Raw genomic sequence first — 14354 nt, 5'->3', positions numbered from 1 at the left:
AATCACCAACAAAAATTGCTGTCTCTTCCCTTTTAATTTTGTAAACAAGGTTTCCTAGACCTGGATTTTAAGTATATTTTTTACAACAAGAAATAAAACTTGTGACAGAAGTCCATGGAGAAAGTGTAATATCACTTGTATCTGTAAAGCATCCCTGGTGGCTTGTGAATTCTGAAGAACTTTTATGTAATTGATTCATCAAATTACTCATTGGAGTTCCATATACTTTGATTTTTAATGGAAATTAATGAATAGCATTGTGCTCCAAATTTATGTATATATTGCATATAAGAAGTACTTCTCTCCTTTTAGAAGTTATACCAGGTAATTTTTTCTAATGTCTGCTTCATTTTCCATTCTGAGAAACTGTAAACAGACCCTATTCATCTTCTCCCACTGGTCGTGACTTAGTACACTCAGCTCATTCTGACTCATTCTTCTTTCTTTATTTATTTATTTATTTATTTTTTTTAATATTTTTTGAAGCTGAGAAATTATAATGCATTTGTGCAGGAGTTTTGTATCACTAATCATCCTTTACTGTTGTTCTCGGTATCTTTCAGAACAGTCTGCTGCAAGCATACGTAAAGTGAAAGCATTCCATGGGGTTTTACAGTCTTACAATTGTGTTTTCTAATGCAGTTGGATTCATTTCCTAATAGCTTCTAATCCTCTTTTTTAATGCTGGTGAGTTTTGAGTTGATGCTTCTGAGAACTGTACACCGGAATGCAGATCTTTCCCAAGTGGTAGCAGCAGATTTTAGCCCCACAAATCCACCATCTATGCAAATAATATTTCCCTTGCACCTTAAGAGCACCTCTTTATTTTACGTCTGTCCACTATGCTTTTCAGCAGACATGGTATTGCCCTGTCATCCATTATGAAAAGATTCTTCCATAAGTCTGCAGTATCCATGTCACAGACTTACTTAGGTTGGTAAAAATTATGATAAGAAAGCTTGTCATCTCTCTGCTTATCCTTCAAGCTCTCTAAGCTGTGAGGTACTTTATGAATAACTACAGAGAAGTTAACATTATGATCTTGCTGGCATTTTGAAGACAAATGAGTCATACAAAATATTCATGTCAAAATAATTTGCAAACTTAAGGAAAAGTATCTAATTTATTTGAAATACTAAACATCCATTGAAAGAATAGAGAATGTTATTTCTGAAAGAACATGCCTTGTTGCAATATAGGAGTCTCCCAACCTGCCCAGCTACAAAACTGACAGAATTTGCTTTGTCATAGGAAGTGTGTCTGTATGTTATTGTGAGAGTGCTTCAGGAAGGCGTACTGAACACAGCATGGTTGGTTCACAAGGAATTTCTTCCTTTAAGTCTGCTGCTCCAAATGTGATAAGGTTCTTGGTTTTATCCTAGCTTTAATCTGTCTTTCAGGTCATCTTTCACAGTTGTCTCACATTTAAAAGGACAATATCACCCATGAAGCACTTCAGACAGATGGGAAGAGAAACATCACTTCCCACACCAGTTTCCTTCTGCACTTCTTATATAAAGGGGGATGTTTAACAACATTTCATGCCATTTCTACTCCAATCAGAAAAGGACTGTTTGTAAAGAGGATACAATTCCTTTTGGTCATATAAAACAGTAAGTTCAACACAGTGCTCTCGGCCTGTGATCTGCATGCTCCAGCTTTCACAGGGTTTTCTTCAACAGAAGTTGTTGAATAGGAACCAAGAAAAGCAAAATGGAAAGACAGCAATGTATAATTCAGAAGTTTATAAAGAGGCTTGCATTTTAACTACAGAGATTTTTTACTTTTTTTTTTTTTTTTTTTTTTTTTTTTTAAAAGGGCTCCAATTACTCATAAAGGAGCAAAACCAGCTTGTGCAAAGATGAATAGGATTTTGTCTAGATTAAGGTACTCTTCAGGATTACTACATGTAGAAAACAGTTGGTTCTCATTTAGAATCCCCTACTTCATATTCAGATTCTTGGGCGTTTCCAACATTCTTATATTCATTTTCTTTATTTCTTTAATTTTTCATGGGTTCCATCATGTAGTTGTTTTCAGTAGAGGAGAGTGGTTCCTCATAATGAGCCATACTATCATACCTTGAAGAAGCCCCTGTTTTCATTGAGTTAGAGCTGAAATCAAAATAGAAAAATACAAAATACGAAAGAAGAATTGCAAGTAGAGTACAAAAAGCATCTCCTAACAATGAAGATTTTGAGCAAGGTGGTGATCTGATTCAAACCCATGTGAACCTTGACTATTGGATTATGACAGTCTCCTGAAGAAGAGAGTCTTTTCCTCTGCTTTCATGAAGCAAGAGAACCTTGAGCACTATATCAGCATTGAAGCTCTCCCTGGATTTGAGACAGGGACAGCAAAAGGTAAGTAAGCAACACAGGGATTTCCACCGTCTCTTGGAATGGCACAAACAGACAAATGCTGTTTGTAAAACAAAGATATAGATATAGATTTTAAAAAGCACTGGAGTAATGGTAAATGGTGAGCTGAATGCAGCCTACATCCACCATAGAACTTATGATATCAAATATCATTAAAATTAAAAGGTAAGTACTCTGAAAAGAAGTACCATCACACCATCTAGTTGCTTAGGGTTCAACTGTTATTTGAACTTGCTGCTTTATAGAGTGCTGGCACAGTAGAGTGTGCGTAAAATTCATTGGCATGTCCTTTCACAGCACTCCAGTCATCATCATAAATATATACATATACATACATACATTTTAGTTGTCACACAGTCCTTGCATGTTCTGGCTGCATTCACAGTCTTTGCAGTTTGGCTAGTTCCAAGTAGATCAGTATGCTGATGTTTAGAAACAGCTCTAACTTCCTGCCACATCCATGATTAAATAGGCACTTTCAGCCATGGATATTCTGGGGATAAACTAAAGTATAATCTGTGTATCACAAGCCTTAGCTCTCTGGAATGGGAATTCCTTCTCTTTACATTTTAAAGAACGCTGGGAATTTTCCCCTGGCAATGATCATTGATATTAACTCAGCTAGATGAGGCTTAAACAGCTTTCCTTTGTTTTTACAATTCCAATACCGCAAAGGAAAAGATCTCTTCCTACATTATGCCTTGATGTAGAAAGCCCACAGATCATCAGTAAAACATACCACAGAGCTAACTTTCAACCTCTTCATGCATACTGCTTGGGAGGATTTTCATTTTGACAGCTAAGTAGCATTAATGTTTTTTCCTGCTCTGATAATAATGAATCTTTGGGGACTGTATGTTAAATGAAGGATTATACTCACTGTTCTACTTCATAGACTTGAGCTGGAAGAGAGCAGTTAGAAATGTGTGTCAGCAATTTGCATTTATATTCTGGAAAGAAAATTTCTACTTTGTCTCTTCTTGACATAAGAAAACAACTTCTGAGATCTGGGATCCTTAAAGATCATGTTAAGTGGGTCATGATCCTTATTCCCAGAATTCGGTCCAAGAAAATTAAAACAACTTGTATCCAAGAAGGAGCACAACTGGGTCAGAAGAACTGGCCAGAAGTCAAAGGTAAAGTTGAATTTAGAAACTAGAAGTTCCCAGTTCCCACAATTTTCCTATTCATTATAAGCTAAAAAAAAGTGATAGTTTAGAAAGACGTTGTTCTGGATTTCTTTAAAAAAAATAATTTGATAATTATTATAAGTTAGCATCAAGGAGTTGTAGGAAGGTAATTAAAAAGAGATGAGGAGAAAACCATGGCAGCTAATATTAAAAAAGACCTCAGTGTGTCTTCTGTATGTTCCTCAGTGTTACTAGTGAGAAGGGAGTCTTAAATTTTCTGGTACTGTTGTGGAGAGAAATAAAATAACGTACTGAATGGGAGAATTAATGACGACTTCTTTTCATCTAGGCACTAGGGAAGAAGTATTAACAGCATCTGGCACAAAGAGGTGCTTTGATACTTCAAAATATAAGATCAACACACTACCAGAAATCTTGAGAGATCTCTTAAAAAAAACTCAATAGGGCACATAAATTTGAGAACTACAGGATGTCCATGAGGACCAGAGGTAAACAACTATCTTAAACATAAGCTGGATAGAGCAGAGAAACCTGCTGAGCATCACCAACATGGCACCAGAATGGAAGTTATGGAGATGTCCCCCATTCCAATCAGCATTTAGATGGAGCTGAAAAACCTGTTTGAATGAGGAGCTGGACACTGCACAGCAGGAGTAGCCCCTGCTGGGACACAGCTGCCCACAGGCTCAGCCAGGGACAGCACGCAGGACTGGAGAGTGGCCAAGGAGGGCATGCTGGGGACTCACTCTCTCAGTATCTGGGAGACTTTCTGGCATTGGAGACTATTTTCCCCTGAGGAAAAAGTGATTTCTCTGACTTTTCCAGTCTTCCTCCACCTATTTTGATTTATGTGTGGTTTGGTCAAATGTCTTCATGATTCAGGTACCAGAGCTGCTGCAGGTAGACATGAATATTGTACCAGTCCCAGCCCCAAAAGCCCTCACAGTTAAAACCAAGCTGTGCACACACAACACATTCAAGCTCTCCAGAACAGCCCACTCACCTTCTTTGGGCTTTCTAACGCAAACAATAGTGAAAATGACGAGGAAAACCACAGCGCCACACAACACAGCAATCAGGATGACCATGTACAGAGACAGGTGAGTCTTCTGGAGACCTAGAACAGTACAGCACAGGACTTTCAAATAGAGCAGCCCTCCCAGGTTGCAATAGCAGCAGCCCTCGCATGATGCTGACCACCTCCTGGAGGCTGCTCAGCCAACCTTTGAAATGGGCACACAAGATTGTACTACACGTTTGTGTCCCTGCTCAGACTTAAAGATCAGGCAGTCAGACTTACAGCGCATGCATTTTGCTGAGAGGCTAGGGCCATGAAGATGACATGCTGTCTCTTACTCAGAGACACTGAGGCTGCAGCTGTGAGCTGGGCAGAAGAGTTTCAGCGCAAGTCATGAAACAGAGCCTCAACCTGTATCATCACCCCTTTTCATTCAAGGATGCTGCCCAATTGCATTTGGATCACATTTAAACCTACCATGGCACTTCATACCTAGGTGAGGTACAGGAGGTAGTTGCTCACAGGCTTTGCTGCTGTTCCAACTTTGACACTCAAAAGACAAGAATGGACTACTGTTTGGGAATACAATAAGGGCCCTGGATGTTCCAGTTATGAAACTTCCACCCTCTCCCCCACCCCCCCCCCAAAAAAAAAAAAACAAGAAAACAAGAAAACATCCAGTTTATTTTAAGAGTCACTATAGAACATCCAGGTCCCTTGAGAACAGCTAATAATACCACTTGCAGCTAAAATGCAGAATACTAATTTTGGGGTGGAAGATACTGGCTAGTAAGTGGTCAGTTTGGGTCCCTAATCTTGTTCCTAGTTTTGTTTCTCTCTCCACTTACTTTGAGTTGTGTAATTCTTTCCCATATAACCCACACCTTTCTCAGTATTCACTACTGTTACGGGCAAATCTGCAAAACAAGAACAAGGATGAAAAGCTCACAATATATTTTCAATCAATAGGCAAACTCTAGAAACAAGTAATACCTATACACACACGTACATTCCCCCCTCTGCCCCAGTAATAGTGGTGGAAGCCCATGTAGTCCAAGAGATTACTGTAGTACTACATAACACCAGCTCTGTTTTTTTCTTGCCCCCACCCCATACAATCAACAATTGTCAATGTCTTCTCTTAGCTTCTAGCTGCTGAAGATGATTCGCATAACCTGCTATGATGGGGCACTATTAATTTTTGGGTCATATTTAATTTGAATTTAAGTTTCCACAAGTAGATCTATTTGAATCCAGCTCCGAGTTCCCACAACCCACAAAGATAAATTGGAAACCGTAAGTCCTTCCTCAAAACAGCTATGCAAAAAACGCAAAATGGGGCAGTCGGTTTCAGTGTCTGGTCTGCAGAGTGTTTGCCAGCCTGCCCCTCCCCGTGCAAATCGTGTGTGTTTTCACCAAGGGGCTTGCTCACCTGTGGCAGTGGGAGCCCTCTCTGAAACGACATCATTCCTGGCGGACAGCGTTGCTGTGGACAGATCTGCCAAGGCACAAGGGTGAACGCACTGCAAGGGGTCCCAGAGCTCCCCTGCAGTGTCAGCCAGAGCAGCCTTTTCCTGGTGAAGCCACTGCAGCGAGGCAGGGAGTGAGCTCTGCCTGGGCAGTCTGCATTATCTAAGGCTGTCACTTCTGAGGTGCATGGAAAGAAAACACCCATCTCACCTGCTCCCATACTGACGAGCCATAATTTTCCCTCTGCCGTGTCATCCTGTATGTTCTCTGACAGCAGGCTCGCACACTACCTGTGGCACTCATGCTGTCCTGTCCCTGGCCATCAACCCCTGCCAATGGCAGCCCTGTGGCTCTCGGCACTAGCACCTGCAGCTGGCTACACCACAGCCAGGGATGCCTCAGCTTTGCCTCGCTGGGACTCACCCAGGTTGCTGCGGGACTTCCCCACTCCCTCCCTCCCCGGCTGGCCTGGTGTGCTTCACCACAGGCAGCAGCATCTTAAGGCTCCCCAGGGCACGGAGCCCTAAGGCAGGTCTTGCCCCGGGCGACTCCCGGTGAAGCTGTGTGACCCCTGGTTTCCCAGCCCATGGTCTCCCAAGCTCTGGCTCGGCTGCTGTTGGGGGGCTCCGCCCCATCACCCCCGTCGGAGCTCCTGCTTGCAGGCAACAGGAGGGACCATTTCTATCCTTCTCCAGAGAGGATCTGCAGCCCCAGAGGGCCAGCATGTGGACTTGTCTCACTGACAGCCTGTGCCATTTGCATGCCAGCAGGGTGGAACCAGCCCGTCGCTGCCACCCAGGTCACTCACCTCCCAGCACATCGGGAGCTTCGCTGCCTTCTGAGGGGAGTGGGGGTCCTGTGTGCCGGCTGGTCCCAGGCGTGGGTGGCTGTGTGACTGGGGACCCTGTGGGACAGACTGCTCATCAGACGGTTTGCTGCATGCCCTGCCTGAGTTCCAAGCCAGGCAAAAGCGAGATGTGCCAAGGGCAGAGCCGGGCTCCCCTCCTGAGCAGCGATCCAGACACGATTCACATTCAGTGCTACGTGACTGATCCCTGTGCGAACGGGAACCATTTGCCTCACTGGTTCCTGCCGCTGAGGTGAGGAGCTACAGGCTGGGGACTCACCTCTCACCACCAGCTCAACGGCATCGCTCCGCTGCACCACCCCTGCCCCGACTCTGTTCTCTGCCTCGCAGTAGTATGTCCCCGCGTCGGAAGGCCGCAGGCTGTCCCACGTCAGCTTGGCCTGGCTGCTCAGTGGCAGGGCTGTCCCCCCTGGCACTGCCCGGAACCAGCGGTAGCTGATGGGTGGGGACCCGTGGGCCACGCAGGTCAGGCTGGTCCTGGCTCCCGCTGGCACCGTCAGCCCCAGCGCGCCGGCCCTGATGGTGGGCTTGGTTGCTGGCACTGGAAGACAAAGCAGGGGGACCTGGGTTGTGCTGACCCCGGCAGTGATGGGGGCAGGTTTCCTTCGCTCCATGGCAGCTCGTGCTCTAGCCCTAAGCCTTTTTCCCAAAGGGGCAGAGGCAGCATCACCTCTCCACTGCTCTGTGCTGTTTGAGCTCGGTTCAGTTATACATGCACCAGCCTTGCCACCCTTTGCAGCTCCTGTGCTGAATTTCTCCTCTGATGGTTGTCACCGTCTCCATTCCTCTGTAAGTGACCACTACCCAAGCAAAGGAAATTCTGATGTTTTATAATGCAATATCCCAGTTACTTCCCTTCTGGTGCACATCCTGCAGAAACACTGGGTAATCCAGTACAGGTAGAACCAGGGAAATACTGGTAAGTGAGAAGCCACAAATCTATCCCCCAGCCCCTGAACCAAAGGCTGTGGTGGGTCTGAACTCCTTTCTTTGACCTCTTTTCTGCTTTGCTGGGGTGTCTGACACTTCTCAACACAATGCTCCTGCGTTGGAAGCAGGTGGGCACTGGGCACATGATCTGTTCAATTTTTTAAAAAACCTTCCCAAGTAAGAAGTTCCAGTTTTGCATAGTTTCCTTGTTGAATTTACCTTTGACAACCTCAACTTTAGTGCTGATCTCTTTTGCTATCAGACTGTTGTTGCTGGCTGTCCAGGTGACATGGCAAGTGTAGGTTCCCCTGTCGGAGATTTCCAGTTTCAGGATGTGGAGAGACACATTTCCCGGCAGGTTCTTTGGGACTTCAACCCTGTTTCTGTACTCAGACAGGAGAACATGATCCCCAGAGGCATCCCTCCGGAAGACAGTACCAGAACTCTGGTCATGCACTACAGACCACGTGAGGGTGTGCTGCACAAAATCCTCCTCAGGCACATAGGTGCATGGCAGGACAGCAGACCCCTTCCATACGCCTTCCATCTCATTGGGACCCATCAGGTCCGGGAGAGCTGCAGGGAAAAATGTAGAAAAAAGAAAAATAAGCAGTTAAGGTAAAGGCAGTTCCTGGATGACTAGAGATTGGCAAGAACATCAATAGGTAGATTCCAGCAAATCAGAAGCATGGGCAGGTCATTGTAAGTGTAGACTGATGGTCTTTTCAGGTATGAGGTAACAGAAAAGCTATATGATATGAGGAAGGCAAGTGGGAGACAGCTGATTGTCAGAACTGTCTATTTGTGCTGAATTTGGTCTTATGCTCTGCCTGGTGCTTACCTGCCTATTCCTTCAGGCAAAATAAGCAAGTAAGCACCAGGCAGAGCATCAGATCAGAATTAGGAAGAGGTTCAGACTTGAGGGAATTGGTTTGATTCATTCAGTTATGCAGCTCCCCTCTCACCTAATGTCACTCTGGGGACTTTCTTGGGAAGCACCACACATTAACAGCAAACCACAGTTTCAGTGTTTTTCTCTCCTCCGATGCCTACTTGTTCTTCTGAAAGACACTGCTTTTCCTTGCTGATCTGAATTTAAGCAATGGATTGAAGACATAAAACTCTTTAAACTTTCCTGTAAAAAAGAGGCCCATTGCTTTTGACCCAGTACATTTTCATTGCTCTTAGGGCTGAACCAATGTTTCTAGAGATACTTCTTCACCCTTTCCTCCTGGTTTCCAAACTTCCTCTTTGTCATTGCCATCCTACAGATGTTACACATGATGTCAAACTGCAGGGCTCAACAAATCTAATCTCAGCCTTCAAGTTTCTTCTCTCATGAGAACTGATAATTGATAGACCAGGGTCAGACCTAAATTAATTGTGTGGCTGTTTCAAGCCTTGTGATTACAACAATACCCATCTTCCTTGCCACTTGGCCCAGATTTAACAGCTATTTATGCTTCTTTTCACACTGAGCTGTTTGAAAACTTGTAGAATCTTAGAATTATTTAGGTTGGATAAAACCCTTCAAGATCACCAAGTCCAACCATCAACCTGATCTACTGAGTTCTGCCTTAGTGCCACCTGTTCCTTTCTCTTACATGCCTATATTTCTTCATACTGTCAGGAATGAGGACTCCACTATCTCCCTGAGCAGCCTGTTCTAACGTCTAACCATCCTTTTCATGAATAAATTCTTCCTAATAGCTGAGCTAAACCTCCTCTGGAACAACTTAAGACCTTTTCCTCACATCCCATCAACTGTCACTTGAGAAAAGAGACTGACACCCACCTTGCTACAACCTCCTTTCAGGTATTTGTAGAGAGCAATGAGATCTTCCCTGTCTCCTTTTCTCCAGAGGAAACAAACCCAATTGCCTCAGCTGCTTCTCTTAAGCCTTTTTTTTTTTTCCCTCTAATCCCTTCACTAGCTATGTTGCTTTTCTCAGGCCTTCCAAGGCCTACCACATTAGTTTATTCTTTTTCACTAGCCCTCTCCGCAGTACAGCAAAGCAATGGGTGAGATGCAAGAAAAAGCATTCCAAATAAAAATTTTTGTTTTTAAATGTTTTCTGTCACATCAGAGCAGCATCTCTCCAAGCATCATGGACTGTCCTTTTTGGTTCCAGCTCTGGAAGCACAAGAATTAACCAGACTCTCAGTGTTGGGCTGCTTTCTGCGTTCTTTGAAGTAATCCATCACAACATACACAGGATCTTTGTACTGGAAGTGCAGGGACAACATTTCCATAGGCTTTACACACCGTTGCACTCTGCAGCCACAGGATTTGAAACAGCTGAACACTGAGCGAGCGGCATGCAAAAACATGGGCTCTTTTGCCATATTTCTATTCCTGAAGCAGAGCCTCCCCTGTACCAACACACACTCTGACGCAGCAGTGCCAGGGAAGGAACTGCCTCGGAGCAGGAGACCTTCCCACGTACTCACCGTTGCAGAACAGAAGCAGGCTTACAAACACGGCTGCTCTCACCAGCATTTCCATCTTTCAAGGCTGCAGCTTTGTCCCTCAAATAAAACTAGTCTGCTCTCTCAAAGTCAGGAGGCAAATCAGGAGTGACTTTTTTTTCTTTGCTCACTCTGTCATCAAGAATCCAAAACAGCTACTGGTGGTGCTTCCTTCCTCTTTTTAAGAAAAAAAAAAAAAAAAAAAAGATTGTTTTAGCAACAGAGGTGTGTGCTGAAGTGAAGTCCTACTGGACAGTGTAAAGAAAATTTAAGAATTGCTTCTACTCTATTTTCTACTGCATATGCCTTTCCCACTTCTTTTTTTGAATTCCACTTAATTAAAATAATTGTTTGCTTTTTTCCTCATGAGCACTTATTTGCTCTTCTTTTCCACCTTGCTTTGTTTACTAAGTAACACATTTAATGTAACCATAATACACAAGAAGCTCAGAGAACTTAAGAAACTGAATAAAAGGTGTTAAGAAGATGAAAAACCAAGATCCATAGCATTCATTTTCTTACCAACTTTTCCATGACACTCCCAACTGTATTTTAAATAAAGATTCATAAAACACCTTAAATCTTTACATTACCACCACAAAACAGAAAATACCATAAGAACCTATTTAAGAGGAGTGGAATTTATGTATTTAAATCTGAATGCACATAATTTCCAGGAATTGCAGACACCTGGTTTGACCATTCCAGTCTATGTCACAGATTGATCCTCCTTTCTCACATAGCAATTCAGCTGTAAAATTTAATTAGTGATTTAGCTGTTTAATTTAATTGGTTAATTGTATTCAATTAATGTCATGAATTAGGGTCATATGTACCTGCATTTCCCTGTGGACTACTTCGGAAGCACATTAACGATTATATACATAGAAAGAAAAAAAAAGAAACTTACCAAAGTAGAAACTCTTTGAGACTAGGCAATCATGATTTCTTAACTCTAATGAGATCTGTTATTATTTGTTAAAGACAGTACTAGTCACTCTTTAGTGTTAAGTAGTTTGAGCACTAGATCTGTATAGAAGAAATATTTATTACATATGGAAACATTATGTTCAAGAGATTTAATATATTTTTGTCTTCTACAGCTCTTCACTTACCCTCTTAATGGCAGAAATACTTATGCTTCATTGTATTCAGCTAAATTGATGTAAGCACTTTGCTATTGCTACTTCCAAATTCAACATTCAGTCCTCAAATGAAAGTAACCAGAATAATTAAACAATCAACAAAATCTTAAACCATATCCTAAAATACAATCACCTTTAACGACAATAAGGCAGCGTTTGCATCTGTAGAAGCACGGTGTAGGATACCAGCACAAATAATGTTGCATACCTGATTCTGAAGTAGCGGAAATACAGGGAAAAAATAGTTCTTGTAGTCTTATATATAGCTTAAAGACAGCCCCACCTACATTATCATTTCTGGGCAGCTTCATTAGATTATTATGTAGTTTAACATTAAAAACAGGAGATTTGTGTATGCAGTCTTGGGAGCTCTGATATTATCTTGTTCCTTTTCTTTCAAGGTCTTTGCTTTCAATAGGATATCCTACTTTTACATACATTCATATTTTAGAGTCACTAATAGTTCATTCTGCAAAATATTGGTGCTTAAAAGCCTGGATATGTATATGAATATAAAAATTTTTGACTACTTTGATCTAATAATAGCAATATTATTGGTATGAGTCTGAATTTGTTTCTTTTCAGATCATTACATTCTGATCTATGTTTCCCTGAAGATGATGGTTTTCCTATACACAATTTTCATGCCTTTATTAGGTTAGAAAAGTCTTTTTTTTTTTTTTTTTTTCCCACAAGATGTCATCAGTCACAGCCCAGAGAATCATCAGTTCAGCTAATTTCTTATCGTCTACTGTATTTGCAGCTATTCCTGCAATTAAAGAGGACATCTAACCACCTTAAAGTGTACATGCTTCAGAAAATATTGTACATGATAAAACAGACAAGAAGATTCAACAGCAGTTCAAAAGATTTTGGGGACCTGATTTCACATGCTCCTCCCTTGTAGCCTTCTATTCTTCCGTTATTAGTTTTCCATGAGATGCAGTTCCAATCTGCAGCCTTTGAGCTGGGAAGAGGAAGGAAACACTTGTGCAGGTTGCAGTGTTCACACACTTCTTGGTTCAAAGAAGGAGGAGAAAGGAACATGCTAAATTTCAGATTAATTGCACTGTTTCCTGGGGAAAGGAAAAGTCATAAGGAAACCCACCACTAGCAGGGTACACACTGGAAGCTTTTAGACTGAACTAACACCACCTGACAAAAAAAAAAACAAACAGGTATATGTATTTATACTTACATTTACATTTGTGGTTATGTGAGACAGTGGCAGGAAAAATTTCTTGTCATTTACTGGATGCAGGCATAGACACCTGTACACGGAGATGAACATTGGCATTGAGTTCTTGCTTTTACTTTGTGGAAGTGTAATAATACAAATACTGTGTTTTAAAATGGCAATCTCGCTTTAGGAGACAGCACAACACACTGAGCATGATATGGATGAGGTGCCATCATACAGCTCAGGAGAGACAGGAATCACAGAACATTGCCGTAAACTCTGAAGACCATCATGAGCTGAGATACCTCTCTGCCTGAACCTCCAGAAGAGGATTTATCTAAGTTTTATTGGACTGTGGTGTTTCTCCTCAAGAAGTTGGGGATGTCATAGGCACTACATGGCTTGTTATCCTTCCTCTTGCAAATCACGCAGTTAGCTCATACTCTGAAATGCTCTGCGTTAGCAAGTACAAAGCAACATGAATTAAAAATGGATGGATATGGTGAAATGGGCTGTGTGTGGAGTGCTAGTCTGAAAGAGTATGAGAAAAGATGCCGAAAGGAGAATGTGGTCGGACTTACTGACTCGGTGCTTGTCATGCCTAGGTGTATTCTGTGAATTCTTAGAACAGACAAGGCAGGGAACAGCAACTCTTCCTTCCCCTAACAGTGTGATACAGCAGAATAAAACCAGAAGGAAAAGCAGTGGCCCTGGACATCGGTGCTGGGGGAGGAAGCAAGCTTGCACTATAGTGAAGCAACTTTGCTCATTGGTAACGCGAACTTGTTATGCATAAAGTTGCAATGGTGTTGTGGTCCTAACCAGGCTTGTACATCAAGGGACTGGTGATCTGCTACTGTCTCACCTGTTGTGCTGCACACGTGGTTTCACTTTCAGGCCTGTGCAGTGCAGCAAATATCAGCTGGCTGCAGATAGACTGCCTGTGGCTTCCAGTGATAACACCAGTGGCGAGCCCTTGTCTTTATCTTGAAGTGAAGCAGCACTTTTTCATACAAACACCCTTTTTCTCAGCAGTAGAAAAGATGAACAGAGTTCTTGACTTCTAGAAAAATCCTACAAAAACCCTTACAGTGTCAGTTAACCGTGGCACAAATAGGATCCACAGTGTGCCACATCAAGGCTAGAGGTCTGCTGATCTCTAAAGTGATGTAAAATTACCTATGCTGTTCCCTAAGTTCCAGTAAATGGTATTTCAGTCAATACCTTATGGAATCTGTGGGCCTTTCTTCCTAGAACTTGTAATGAGCACTTGCAGTGGTACATTCCTTCTGGCATAGCTGGCACAGTCCCGATGAGAAATGCCTTTCAGAGAAGAGGACAGTGGAGAATAGACAGTGTGGGTGCCTGGCTGGCCCTACGCACAGGTGCAGAGGCAGCCATGCAAACTTTGGTCTGAGTGACCTCAGTGAGCTGTTAAATGGGAAGGATTATCTAGGTGTCCTGCTGAAGCTGAAATGCTGCCTGCAAAAGGAATGGTTGGGAAAAGGAATAACTCAGCACGATTGACATTGTAACTGGTGGTTACTAATGTACTTGAGAAACCTGGGAAAGCTTGGACCAGACAGAAGACTTACAAAAGGCTTTCAGTAATGGGAAGAACTGATGCGGGTATGCCAGCAACAAGAAATGCTGATAAAAGCACGCTGCCACCCATACCACCTGAGGCACAGCAGGCAGCATGCACAGCAGGTATGAGGCAGAAGCTGTGATCCTGCAACACA

The 14354-nt window shown here is 42.7% G+C and overlaps 1 protein-coding gene across 2 annotated transcripts; it reads right to left on the bottom strand.

The window, feature by feature from the left end:
• Positions 1-257: 257 nt before the first annotated feature.
• On the bottom strand, positions 258-10396 carry LOC311213871 (V-set and immunoglobulin domain-containing protein 4-like). 2 transcript variants are annotated; one of them, XM_084294173.1, is made up of 9 exons: positions 10270-10396; positions 8038-8394; positions 7148-7429; positions 6829-6924; positions 5983-6048; positions 5399-5467; positions 4536-4649; positions 3262-3283; positions 258-2114 (listed from the first exon to the last, which is right to left on the bottom strand). In XM_084294173.1, the coding sequence occupies exons 1-9, from the start codon at positions 10322-10324 to the stop codon at positions 2003-2005; spliced, it is 1173 nt and encodes a 390-aa protein (XP_084150299.1). In that variant the 5' UTR covers positions 10325-10396; the 3' UTR covers positions 258-2002. The 2 variants fall into 2 exon arrangements, with proteins under 2 accessions (XP_084150299.1, XP_084150300.1); XM_084294174.1 differs by lacking the exon at positions 3262-3283.
• Positions 10397-14354: the final 3958 nt, after the last annotated feature.

The sequence above is a fragment of the Netta rufina genome, assembly GCF_964035555.1.
Source record: "Netta rufina genome assembly, chromosome: 12".
In the NCBI taxonomy this organism is placed as follows: domain Eukaryota; kingdom Metazoa; phylum Chordata; class Aves; order Anseriformes; family Anatidae; genus Netta; species Netta rufina.
Note: the sequence above shows the minus strand (reverse complement) of the source record. Positions and strands in the feature narration are given on the sequence as shown.

Coding starts and splice junctions, on each gene's coding strand:
- LOC311213871 (XM_084294173.1), bottom strand. CDS start 10,324: ATGGAAATGCTGGTGAGAGCAGCCGTGTTTGTAAGCCTGCTTCTGTTC. Junction 6,049..6,828: donor AGCTCCCGATGTGCTGGGAG/GTGAGTGACCTG, acceptor GTGCCTTGGCAG/ATCTGTCCACAGCAACGCTG. Junction 2,115..3,261: donor CAAGTCTATGAAGTAGAACA/GTGAGTATAATC, acceptor TTTTGATTTCAG/CTCTAACTCAATGAAAACAG.